A 12,974-nucleotide genomic window follows, 5' to 3' on the forward strand; every position below is an offset into this window, starting at 1 on the left:
TTACCAGAAGACCCCAGCAGACATTTGCTTTAGTCTCATTGGCTAGGTTTGGGACACACAGCTACCCTGAGCTGCTAGGGAACCTGGGAAAGCAAGTCTTTAACATTTCCGGGCTGCATAATAGAAGCAGGCATGGGAAAGGGGGAATATAAATGGATATGAAATAGCCAACCAACATCTGAACTAAGATATTGTACCAGCCGTTTCAGTCACACCAAGCCAAGCTCCCCTTCTGTCATTCACTTTCTGCCTTTTTAGATGTACAGGGATGTATCATAAGCCTATTTTTACCTTACTCAGCTCTAAGAGTACCCTACGGCCTTGCTACTCAAAGTAACCTGTGGGCCAGCAGCCTCGGAATCACCCTGGAACTTGATAGAAATGCAGAATCTCAGGCCCTGCCCCAGACCTGCTGGATCTGACTCTGCATTTTGATAAGATCCGTAGGGGATGCTACAGAAGTGCTGCTCTTTGGTGGATGCTCGCTTGCTTTAAATTAATGTGAATCCAGATTAATTGCATTTGGAGAATTTGAGTACCTCCTCAGATGTAGTCCTCTGGGAGGCTATTGGTCTGGGAGTGAGGAGACTGGGATTCTGGCCCCTGTACTGGCCCGACATGCTGTCATACCTTGGGTAAGTACTCTTAGCACTTTACATGTCACTTTTCTCATCTGGGCAGTGAGATATAATCTAAATGTACTTGAAGCTCCCCCCAACTTCAAGTTCTAATGGAAGGCAATGCGTTGTAGTGCAAAAGAAAGATTGCATATTCTGCCTGTACCAGCTTGTTAGATATGATTCTCCTGTCATTTTCTGAAAAACATTCCTTTATGTTGGAGATAGGTATTAAGTTGTCCCTTTGCCCTACTTTTCTTATCTCTAAAACCTTTTGGTTATTAAATAGGAGCATCTGTCGTGTTGCGGATTTTTCAGTTAAGAACAAGTCTCTTTGTACAAGGGAAATGAGAATTCCAACATGCTTATCCCCATCTATGCTATTGTCCCAGGCTGCTTTTTCATGCTACATCATTTATATATGTCAGCACCATACAGGAACTATTGCGTATTAGGCATCATATTAAAATTCCCTTTAGGTATGTGAGAGAGGAACTCTGAAATGCTTAGAAAGTAGGACTTGACATCTATAAGATTTCAAATAAATAGAAGGGAAAAAGCGGGGAGTGCTTTACAAAGCAGGGACAGAAATGGTATTTAATCAGAAACTGAATTTAATATTGTTACAGTTGCTTCTACTAGCATAATCAATTAGGATTTGGGGAGGAGATGCCATAAAAATTACTCTGGATCTTTAAATATCGAAATGTCAAATTTGATATTGTCACTTGGCAACTGTTCAAATAGATCTTCTATTTGTTCAGAACTTCCCAATTTTTTCCTAGTGTGATTCCCCCATAATTCTTCAGGACCAAATTAATTAAGTTGAAATGCCTGCAGGGCTACCACAGGGTTGGTGTATTTGTTTCCTAATATAGTTGCGTGTTTGTGGCCTCTTCAAAGGCTGAATAATGAGATCAAACGCAAGATCCTAAAGTCTGAGGGGCAACATAGCAGAATATGGTATTACAGTTCCAGTATCTTCATGCTGAATCTGGGGCACCTCCTTTCAAATGTTTCGACTTTGTAAAGAAGCATTCTGTAAAATGCCTCACGCTTTTTACTACTTCACTTAGGATTATTTACTTTAAATAGTGTCTGTGTTCTAAAGACATCTTTTTTGGAAACTTCCAAGAATTCTATTACTGTCTTTGTTAAATTTTATTGGAATACTGACTTCAGTTTTGTGCTTCCTGTCTTGAAAAGGATGTTGGAGGCTAGAGAAGGTTTGGAGCACAACACCAATAGTTAGTAAAAGGGAAAGTTAGGATTATATGAGGGACAGATGAAAGAAGTCAAAGGAACACATCACTTCTGGTATCATGGCAGAGTGGAAGCCTGATTGACTCTCCCTCTTAAAATAAAATGCTGAATAAAATATACTGTGCTGCCCTGAAGTTGGAAGTTTGCAGATCTCCTGGATGTTGAACAGACATCTGAGACTTCACACATCCAAACTGAATTTCTTTTCTTCTTCATCAAGAACACTATTCTAGGGACTTCCCTGGTGGTCCAGTGGTTAAGACTCTGCACTTCCACTGCAGGGGGCACGGGTTCGATCCCTGGTTGGGGAACTAAGATCCCGCATGTCATGTGGCATGGCCTAAATAAATAAATAAATAAATAAATAAAATAAAAATTAAAAGCTTATCCCCAGCACAAGAAACCACGAACAAAATGAAAGGCAGCCAACCAGTATGGTAGATAATATTTGGAAACCATCTATCTGATAAGGGGTTAATAACAAATTATAAGGAACTCATACAACTCAATAGCAAAATAAAACAAAAGAAACAGGGGCTTCCCTGGTGGCGCAGTGGTTAAGAATCTGCCTGCCAATGTAGGGAACATGGGTTTGAGCCCTGGCCCGGGAAGATCCCACATGCCGCGCAGAGCAACTATGCCTGTGTGCCACAACTACTGAGCCTGCGCTGTAGAGCTTGTGAGCCACAACTACTGAGCCTGCATGCCTAGAGCCCGTGTTCTGCAACAAGAGAAGCCACCACAATGAGAAGCCTGCGCACCACAACGAAGAGTAGCCCCCACTCTCCACAACTAGAGAAAGCCCGCGTGCAGCAACGAAGACCCAACACAGCCAAAACTAAACAAACAAATAAATAAATAAATTTATATTTAAAAAAAGAAACAAACAAAACCAATAAACTGATTAAAAAAAAAAAAAAAGAACACTGTTCCAGCAGCCTTCCCCATAAAGGAGGATGGCAACTCCCAAAAAAACTGGGAGTCATGTTCAACACTGTGAGACCCCACATTCATTCTGTCAGGAAATTCTTTTGGCTCTGCCTTCAAAATATACCCAGAATTCAACCCTTCCCTCCGCTTCCGTGGTGCCCACCTGTGGGAGCCACCATGACCTCTAGGGCAGATTATTGCAATAGCCTGTTAAGTAATTTCCCTGCTTTTTACCCTTGCCCCTTATAATCTAAGTGTGACAGCCAGAATGAGCCTTTCAAAACTAAGTCAGATCTTGGCATTTCTGTGCTCAAAACCTTCTAAAGGCTGCCCTTCTCACTCAGAGTAAAAGCCAGTGTCCTTTCAATGTCTTGTGACACGTACCATGATCTGCCCCCTTCCCCCCCACCCCCGCCCTGCAACTTCTCTACTCTCATCTCCAGTTCTCTTTTCCTTGCTCACTCTGTTCCAGACACATTGGCCTGTGTTTTTTGAACACACCAGGCAGATTTCTCCCTTAGAATCTTTGCAGTGGCTCTTTCTTCTGCCAGGAATGCTCTTGTCCCAAATATGCACATGGATAACTCCCACACCTCCTTCAAGCCTTTTACGCAAATATCACCTTTTCTCAGAGGCCTATATGTCCCTTGTATTTGAAGCTGAAATCTTTCCTTCTTTCCTCTGCAGTTTCAATCTGCCTTGTCCTTCTCTAGTTGTTTTTTTTTTCCTTTTTCACTGTCGTTATCAACTTCTAAGATATTTATTATGTTTGTGGTTCATTTTCTGTCTCTTCCTACTAAATGAAAGCCCCTTGAGAGCAGGGATTTTTATTTTGTTCACTGATGTAACAGAAGTTTCTTGAACAGTACCTGGCACCTTGTAGGCACTCAAGATATAGTTGTTGAATGAACTAACGAATCCCCAAAGCAAAGTAAAAACATGAAGCCTAGGGATTAAATGAGCTCAAAATTTGACTTTCACCTTGGATGTCTACTGAACCCTGAAGACTCTGCAATTCCACTGTGATGGCTGTATGGCAAGGAACAGGAAATAAAATCCAGAACCTGTTGAAGGTAGGGAACTTAATAGGAAATACTCCAAACTGGAATCCCGTGTGCTATACTCTGTACATGAAAGTGAAAGAGAAATAAACCTTACCATTCTAAAAGGGAGAAAAATAAAGCTTGCCTTCATCCATGGCTTCAATCTAAATTTACACTACCTATATGGTGTGAAAAACCTTGGACAGAACATTTAAAGTGCCAAGGTGGCTGGCAGAAATAGACTCAAATCGTTTCCACCCAGGCCTCAAATAACTTACACAGAAAAAGTTCTAAGGAAAATCAGCAACTCATAGTCAAAAGTGACAGCGTACAAGGAAACAAGGCACTGGAGGAAAATAAATAGAAAAAATGATCCAGAAAGATTTTGCAATAGTTGAAGTATACACAGAAAAAAAAATTACTGTAGCATGTTTTAAAGAAAAGACATGCTTAAAATTAGCAACAGGGAAAAGAAACTTGAGAAAAAATGATCAAGTAGTTTAAAAATAATTTCTAGAAATGAAAATGTACTGATTAAAATGAAAAAACTCAGACAGATTAAACAGTGTATTAGACACAGCTGAAGTGAATGAGTGAACTAGATCAGAAGGAATTATCTATAATGCAGTTCAGAGATAAAGATTGGAAAATACGTTATGTGGGGCAATGGCAGGAGCAGCTAAGACATGAAAGATAGTGTTATGATGGTATGAAAAAATAATGGCTGAAGATTTTCCAGCATTGTTGGAAGATACCAGGAAACCTAACAGGTCCACAGCATGAAAAAGGAAAAGAAATTCTCACCCGGACACAGAAGCTGCAGTATACCAAAGAAAAGAGATCTTAAAAAAATTATTTTAAGTCTAAAAGTAATTTTTTTTAGAAAAGAGAAAGACAAATTATGCATACTCTGAAAAAAATCAATAATTAGACTTATGAGTGACCCTTCAACAGCAAAAATAGATGCCAGAAGATAAACAATATCTTCACTGTTCTGAGAGAGAGAGAAAGAGAAAATAACCAGAATTTGTTGCTTGCTAGAACTATCTTTTTATCAGACTGACAAAAATAGAGAACTTAGGACCCAGATTAGAGGAAATTATAAAGGCTGTGTTTTAAGAAGAAGGAAAATGATAACAAATAAAAGGTCTGAAATTTAAGAGGAGACAATGAGCAAAGATACTGGTAAATATTTAAATAAAATTCAGCAACATCAACAGAATAAAACAAAATATTGTCAAATTTGTTGGGAGACAAATAAACCTGAAGCAAGGTACTTTTATGGTTTACAGATTAGAAGAAGGGTGATCACAGTTGATGCATGAAGGTTTTGTATTTTTCAGTAGAAAGATAATATATTGATAAGCTTTAGAATATATTAAGTATGCATGTTAATATAGCTAGAAAAAAAATAGGCCTGACAGTATAACTTCCAAACAAGTAAAAGAAAAACTTAAAACAAAAGGAAGAAAACCCTTAACCCAAAAGAAGAAAAGAAATCAGGCAGGAAACTGTTAAAGTGGGACAAATGGAAAGCCATAATAAAATAAGTAAAGTTAAGACATTTTAAAAGAAATAATAATATAAATGGGCTAAACTTCTCAGTTAAAAGGGGGGAAATGTCAGAATAAAGAAAGCTCTAACTGAAAGATGGAGAAAGAGATAGTATACAAATACTAATCTAAGCTATTTTAACTATATTAATGTCAGACAAAATAAGGTTTAAACAAAAAAATGTTTCATTGGATTAAGTTTCAATACATAGTGATAAAAGACCCAGAAGACCGAACAATTCTGAACTTGTATATACTGAATAATGTAGCCTCAAAATATAAAGCAAAAATTGACAGGAATCAAAGCTAAATGCCCAATAGTGTAGGGGGGGTTTAACATACTTTTCTAAGTTAATAATAAATGAAGCAAACAAAGGCTGAGCACAATTAATCTTTTTCTAATGGACATGTATAAAACATGCATATTACTTAACAGAAGACTATGTTCTTTTCATGCAGAAATGGAAAATCTTTGAAAATCAACCATGTGCTAGGTCTTAAAGTAAGCCTCAAGGATTGATATCATATAATCCATATTCTTTGACCACAATGCAGTTATGACAGAAAGATAACTAAAAAAATTCCAGTTGTAGAAATTAAAACATGACAAAACTTTTAGAAACATAGATCTAGACAGAAATTGTAATGGAAATTTGAAAATACTTAAAACCGCACAATAATGGAAATACTAAAATAAAGTTGTGGGTGTAGCTAAAAACCATATTAGAGGAAGATTCATAGCCTAAATTTTTCTATTAGAAAAGAACAAAAGGCTCAATATGAATAAGCTAAGCATGCAAGGAATTAGAAAATTAAGAGTATAAAAAATCCAAAAAAGAGGAAAAAAGAGCATAAATCAATGGTATAGAAAATACTCAATGAAGATGATCAATGAAACAAAGGTTGATTCTTTAAAGAGTCCTATTAAAACTAGACAAGTGTCTGATAAGATTTTTCAAGGAAAAGGAAAAAGAGACATCTCTAAACAATAAAAGGGATGAAAATGAAGATATAACTACTGATACAATAAACAATAAATAAGTGAAAAGAAGAGGTCATGAACTTTAAAGCAATAGTTTTGAAACATATGCAGTGTACATACGATGAGAAAATATAATTTATAAAAAATAACACTGATTTAAGAAATAGAAAATGTGAGTAGTGCTTTAACCGCAAAATAAATTGAATCTGTAATTTAAAATTTTCCCACAATGAAAACACTAAGCCTAGATAGCTCTACAGGTGTGTTCTACCTAATGTTCAAAGAAGAGATTATTCTATTTATATACGAATGCCTTCTAGAGAATAGAAGAAAGTATGATTTCTAACTCATGAGATTAACAGTACTGTAATACAAGAAAACAGACAAGGGCTGGAGAAGGAAGGAGAATTATGGGGCAATCTCAGTCTCACTTATAAACACAGATATAAAAATTCTAAACAAAATGTTAGCAAAGCATATCTTGCAATGGAAAGATAATATCAGGTTATATTACCCCAGGAAGGGCAAGGTTGCATAATTCTAGACAATCGATTTTTTGGAAATAACAGATTAGGTAAATTATCCCAACCCTCCCACTACTTATAAGGAGACTAGACAAATTGCACTGTGTACACACGCACACACACACACACACACCTTCAAAGCATCAGAGAGCTAACAAGATAGTGAAGAATCACTAGACCAACATCCAGAAAACACTGACCTGCTTTTTCCCCTGGGGGTGGAGAGGTGGGAGTTTGCTGACCACTGAAGAAGCAAGTGAGGGACTGAGAAGTACTTTTCAAAAGTCTTACAAAGCTAGGGCAACTGAAGGTCAGGTCCAGAGCCCACCAAAGTGTGTGTATATGGAGGGATGTGTTGGTAAACTCCTTGTGCTTCGGGTTGGACTGCATCCTAGCGCTAAGGGTGAACAGCAAAGGGACTAGGTCACGTTGCATTTCAACCTGCCTTCAAATTGTCTCAGGCACACAAAATGCAATAAAGTTATCTAGTATTGTTAGCGTCCCCAGGTGCTGGGCAGAAGGAGACATAAATCCTCTCTGAGAAAGATATAATCCTCTCAGGATTCAGATAATTTCTATATTTTCTCAAATTCAATCAGTGGGACGCAATAAAAAATAATCAGGCAAACAAGGAGAAACGGCAACGCGAATTAGAACTGGTATAAACAACAAAATAGAAACAGACCCATAAGAAGTTATTACAAACACATGGAGGAATTATTACTCATCAATGCACAATTTTATTTTATTTTATTATTATTTTTTTTTACAATTTATTGATTAAATCATGGGGAAATGTGTTACTAAAAAAGCTGGGGAAAATGGAAAAGTGCATTTAAGAAGAGGAAAGTAAATTTCGGTTTATGGAGGAAGGTTTGCATATTTATAAAATATTTTTTAGGTATATGAATCTTTTCATACCTTTTGGTACTCTTTTCCTATGATGCATTCTTCCCTGCAAGTGTTTTAAAATAGGATCAGGAGCCCACCAGTGTGGGCTGATTGAAGATTTCATCTGCTGGAAATCAGAGAATTAGGCCTAATAAAACTCTGGGTGACCCCTCCAGCAACAACCCCAAAGAAAAGCATAGATAATAAAGCTAAATGCTTTGAAAAGGATCTAGATCGGCAGGGCGTACTACAGTGTTCTTTATTCTTTATGCGTGTTATTGCTGAATCAGCCTCACCAATAACTCGACAAATGGGATTGCTTAATGATGAGTGTACTATAGGGTTGGAGTAGAGGAGAAAGATTTGCTATTTTCAGTGGCACTTTATAAGAGAGATGTAAGGCACATTTAAATTGTAAAAAATAAACAGGGTTATTTTTTATAAGACATAGAAACATTTGTTTTAGAGTTCTAACTAAAGTCTTCTGGACACTTTTTCTGTTTCTACAGAACCAACATGTTGATTACGTAGACGTTGGCGGGGCTTATGTGGGACCAACGCAGAACAGGATCTTACGGTTATCTAAGGAACTGGGTTTAGAAACTTACAAAGTGAACGTAAATGAGCGTCTTGTTCAATATGTCAAGGTAAGCCTGATGTTTTACTCAACTGACCAATAGGGGAGCATTTTATTTGGGAAAGCATTTGGTTTTTTTTTTTTTTTTTTTTTTTTTGGTTTTGTTTTTAAGAACAAGAAGAAAAGAAAGGCAGAGTACTGGGGGAGGCACCAGAAATAGACACACACACACACACACACACACACACACACACACACACACAGAGCCCAGGCAGCCCCTGCGGCACCTATGAGGCAGTTCTAAGGCCCCAAGGAACACAGCAGTTTGAGGCCACTTCTTAAGACTTTGAATGGGTCATTCATCCTCATCCTTTGCATCCATTTCTTTGCACACTTTGGTAATTTTCTCTGCACCTAGCCATGACTCTTGGGAAGTCTAGCTCAGTTGTGCAGTTTCCTACTATTTAAACAAGAGATTGTTTAAACTCTAAGTTCTGATATCCACTCAAGAAACAGCAGCTGTTGCCCGTGTTATTCTTTCTTACTGAAGCCAAACGTGGAGCAGCTGGAGTCTGGAAATGTGCCTTGAGAAATCAAGTTTCCGATCTGACGTTGTAGCCCATTTCCTGGAACTAGAGTCGTCAGGACTGGGGTTATTTACTCATTCTAATGCCAGGATTCCCACACCAGTAACCACATCACTTCTCAACAGACACATTTAAGCCTCCACTCCACCCCAGCAATCATGTGGGTCTGGCATCTTCAGGGCCTTTCAGAGCAGGGAATGAAGGATACTTGAAGTATATGCACACCGATGTGCAATCAGGGAGGTCAGGAATCTTGGGAAACTCTGATAGCTGGTCTGGGTTGGATTGGGATGCTTGGGAGAGTCTGGCAGTGAGATACGTGAAAAAACAAACCAGTAGCCTTTAGAAAAACGAGGTCCAGAGGTCAAGGGAGAAATGAAGAAACTACAAAAGAATTATACAAAGTGTTTATGAATGCTGGCTTCAATAGGCCATGATCGAGAAGGAAAAACTCCTTTGCTTCCCCACTTTGTCATCTCTGCACGGCATGTTGTTTACCCGGACTAGTAAGTGATAACAAAGGTAAGAGTAATAGCAACTAACCTTTATGGAGCACTTTTACCTGTATTATCATATTTAATGTAGGGAGAGAAACCAAATCCTTTGCACTCAACTGCTAATTAAACAGTCGTATAAATTCACTGTCTAGTCCAACTGGGAAGCATATGAGTCTGATGATTATCCTGGAATCTGAGCAAACTTATGCTCTACTTTACAGAGGAGAAAACTGAGGTTCAGTGAGGTAAAGTGACTTGAACAAAGGTATAAAACTAGTAATGGTCTGCCTACCCCCCCTGAGCATATGCTCTTCATGAATTTTAGGATTTACTTACAAATAAGCACGTATTTAAGATGCTAAACACTGTTCTTTTCATTTAAGACAATCTCATCTAATAAAAAGATGGAGAATAGAAATACTATTAGGGAATTCCCTGGCGGTCCAGTGGTTAGGACTTGGTGGTTTCACTGCCGTGGCCCAGGTTGGATCCCTGGTTGCAGAACTAAGATCCCGCAAGCCGCGCAGCACAGCAAATAATTAAATACTTACCACTAAACCGTCCTCTCACATACTTTACCCTGCCAAGGAACACATATTTTCACCCAAGGTAGATAGCAAAGTTAAGGTAAAAAACTAGTGCATCAGTTAGAGGTTAATTTATTTTATCTGAATAAGTGCCTTTCTGCTAGTGTTTCTAATAAATCATATCATTTCTGCAATGAGAAATACTCAGGGTAGTGGATGTTTTTATAATGACCAGGAAACTAGAAAGTGAGGAGGCCAGATTAGGGAAAAAGCAGAAAGATATTCATCTAACTATTCTAGGTAAGACTGATAATAAACTGTATAGCAAAAAATAATTCCACTTATTTAAGAATATATCAACTCTCACTGTTCTGTTCGCTTCTAGGGAAAAAATGGACTTTTCCCCCCCGACATGATAGTAGATTGGGTTAATAATGCAAATTGTCTTTGTGACACTTTCTGCATCAGCTCTCGTGACAACCCCAGCTTCTGTAATCTAATACAGTGTATTCTTTTCTGTAAATAACACTGAAATGAAGTGGGTGAATCACTGGAAGATTGCCACTGTCTAGTTACACCAAGCCATATTCTTTATGATCCAGATTGCTTCAGCTCTTAAATTTTCCTGATGTACAGCCTTAAAGAATGCCTCCATTGTTTCTTCTGTCAGCAGACTGTAGTGCATCCAGTTTCAACCTACTCTAGGATGATTTTTAGTGTTCACCAGAGAACTATTCTTGACCTTTGCTAGATTGTGTTTACAGTGCAAGTTTTGACATGACTATGTGGAGTTCCAAGCCTGAGCCTCAGAAGCACTGGGGACAGATGTTAGGTGGTAGTTTCCAACCTGTCCCTTCCCCCAGAGACTAAGTCTATCTGCTTTATTTTTAGAAGGTTCATATGGTTATGCTAAATTCATTCACTGTTTCAGTAAGTCGTTACTGGACAATCAACTCTGTACCAGATATTGTTGTAGGCTGGAAATACAGTGGTGGATACATGATCCAAGTTTCTGCTCACATGGAGCTTGCCATCTCAAGGGAGGAGATAAGTAAATAAATAATATTCGCTAACATTTCTGCCTTTAACCTTCATGGATCTTGTGAATAGAATCTCTATTCTAATTCTGGTTTAGTAGATCCTGATTCTCATGTAATAGGGTTTTTGACTGGTTCCTACGGTGAGCAGGTTTTATGAATGTTGTGAATTCAATACAGCTTTATTTCGGAGACTACATCTGATTTGTGAAATTAATATAAATTAATCATATCTTTAACCTAAAAGGTGGCTTTGAAGTGGTGTCAGCTAGATATGTTTAAAATGTTCTCTATGGATTCTTTTCTTTTGGAAGGTGTAAAGGAAGCAGGTGGACTTGAATGCCTCTTGGATCGATTGATTGATTACTTGCATTAGTAAAGAAGATGCACCATCATTACGATCGTTTTATGAGTTAGTTTCATTGAGTTGTGGAGACTGTTAAATTTAGCAGTGCCAGGTCTTGGAGAAGAAGAAAGAAACACTTGATTCCGCTTTTTTTTTTTTTTTCTTTCCATGGGTTCCTCCAGATCATAATAATGCAAGTAGGGTGTCAAGAGGGAGAACACTGCCAGAGATGGAGCAAGGCATTTTGCAGGAACTACTTTAAAGGAGATACTGACATTTTCATGCATTCTCACTTTCTCCCTGCTTTTCACATCCTCTCTAAATAAAAATCAAGACTATAAATATAGACCACACATTTGTTTTTAGAGAACGGTGTGATAAAGATTTATTTAAAACAACATAGGCTTTCCTGATAGTAACAGCTTAGCAAGCAATTTTTCCGAGTATTGGTTCTGTTCTTCCCACAGCCATTTACTCCATGTTTCTATGCCAACGACTGAAACCACAGGCTTTTCAGAACGTGTGTGTTCTGGAATACTAAGTAATTTTTTTTGTTGTTGCTAAGAGGTGAACTTTGTTTTAGCCAGTAGGCTGTATTGAAAGCAGAGGATATATTTTTTATCAGTTTGTCTTAATGCTTGCCAGATATAACTGCGTCTTTGACCTCTTGCTTCTAATCAGGTGTTTCCTTTGGATTGGGGACAATATATTTTTAAGCTGCTTTTAACACCTTTCCATACCAACTCATAGAACTCTTTTCTTTTGTCAAAGAAAATTATACTTTCACTTTCAACCCGTCTCAGTAGGAAACTCAAGAAGCCAAAGGTGTTAGGCTCTTGTAGGGATGTTGATTGCCGTGTCTTTCTTTTAATCACCTAAATTCATCCCTCCTCGCTCTATGCATTGGTGTTGTCTTCCATCTGTAATGTGCCTATACCTGTGTTACCTCATTTGAGCTTCCCAATGATCCTTTGAGGTAATAAGCATTATTTCTCCCATCTTACAAATGAGAAAACTGAGTCTCAGAGAGATCAGGAGCCAACGTGAGGTTTTCCATCTCTTGAGCCCAGGTTCTGTGAGTTACATCACATTGTTCCTTATTCTGTGAGCAGAGTTAACTTGTGAACCCCTTTAATAAACTGCTCCAAGATATGACAAAAATCACCTTACCCCAACAAGCTTTGGAGTCCTAAGATGCCACTTTGGCTGTAAGGGCTCCTGTGGACTCCAGCGGTTGGAGGGGAGTGGGTGTGCCTAGGAGTCATATGTGGTACTGTTCACCAGAGTGGCCTCTTCTCTTGTATCCTGAGCCATAGATCTGGTCCCCCTCTGGGCTTCAGTGAGCACTTGACTCCTGAGAAACCCCGAGGCCAGCCCAGTTAGGCTCAGCAGGCTGAAGAAGACGGATTCTATTACTGTGTTAAAATACTAAGGCTAGAGGTCTGGGGCATGGCTTGGAATTGTTGGCTGTATATTCTTTTTCATAAGTGACTTATGTAAACTTAATAATCAAAGTATGATCTAGATAAGAGTATTTTATTTTATGCCATTATACTCTGCCTGGTTTAAAAAAGAAAAAAGAGGATTTAAAGTAATTTGT

The 12,974-nt window shown here is 38.1% G+C and overlaps 1 protein-coding gene across 1 annotated transcript in view; it reads left to right on the forward strand.

Moving 5' to 3' along the window:
• The window catches only part of MAOA (monoamine oxidase A), a 73,322-nt gene that overhangs the window by 20,410 nt on the left and 39,938 nt on the right, over positions 1 to 12,974 (forward strand). The window contains exon 3 of the mRNA XM_059909936.1: positions 8,313 to 8,450. Coding sequence (XP_059765919.1) covers positions 8,313 to 8,450 — 138 coding nt within the window. The remainder of the gene's footprint in view (positions 1 to 8,312; positions 8,451 to 12,974) is intronic.

Source organism: Balaenoptera ricei, chromosome X, assembly GCF_028023285.1.
Source record: "Balaenoptera ricei isolate mBalRic1 chromosome X, mBalRic1.hap2, whole genome shotgun sequence".
In the NCBI taxonomy this organism is placed as follows: domain Eukaryota; kingdom Metazoa; phylum Chordata; class Mammalia; order Artiodactyla; family Balaenopteridae; genus Balaenoptera; species Balaenoptera ricei.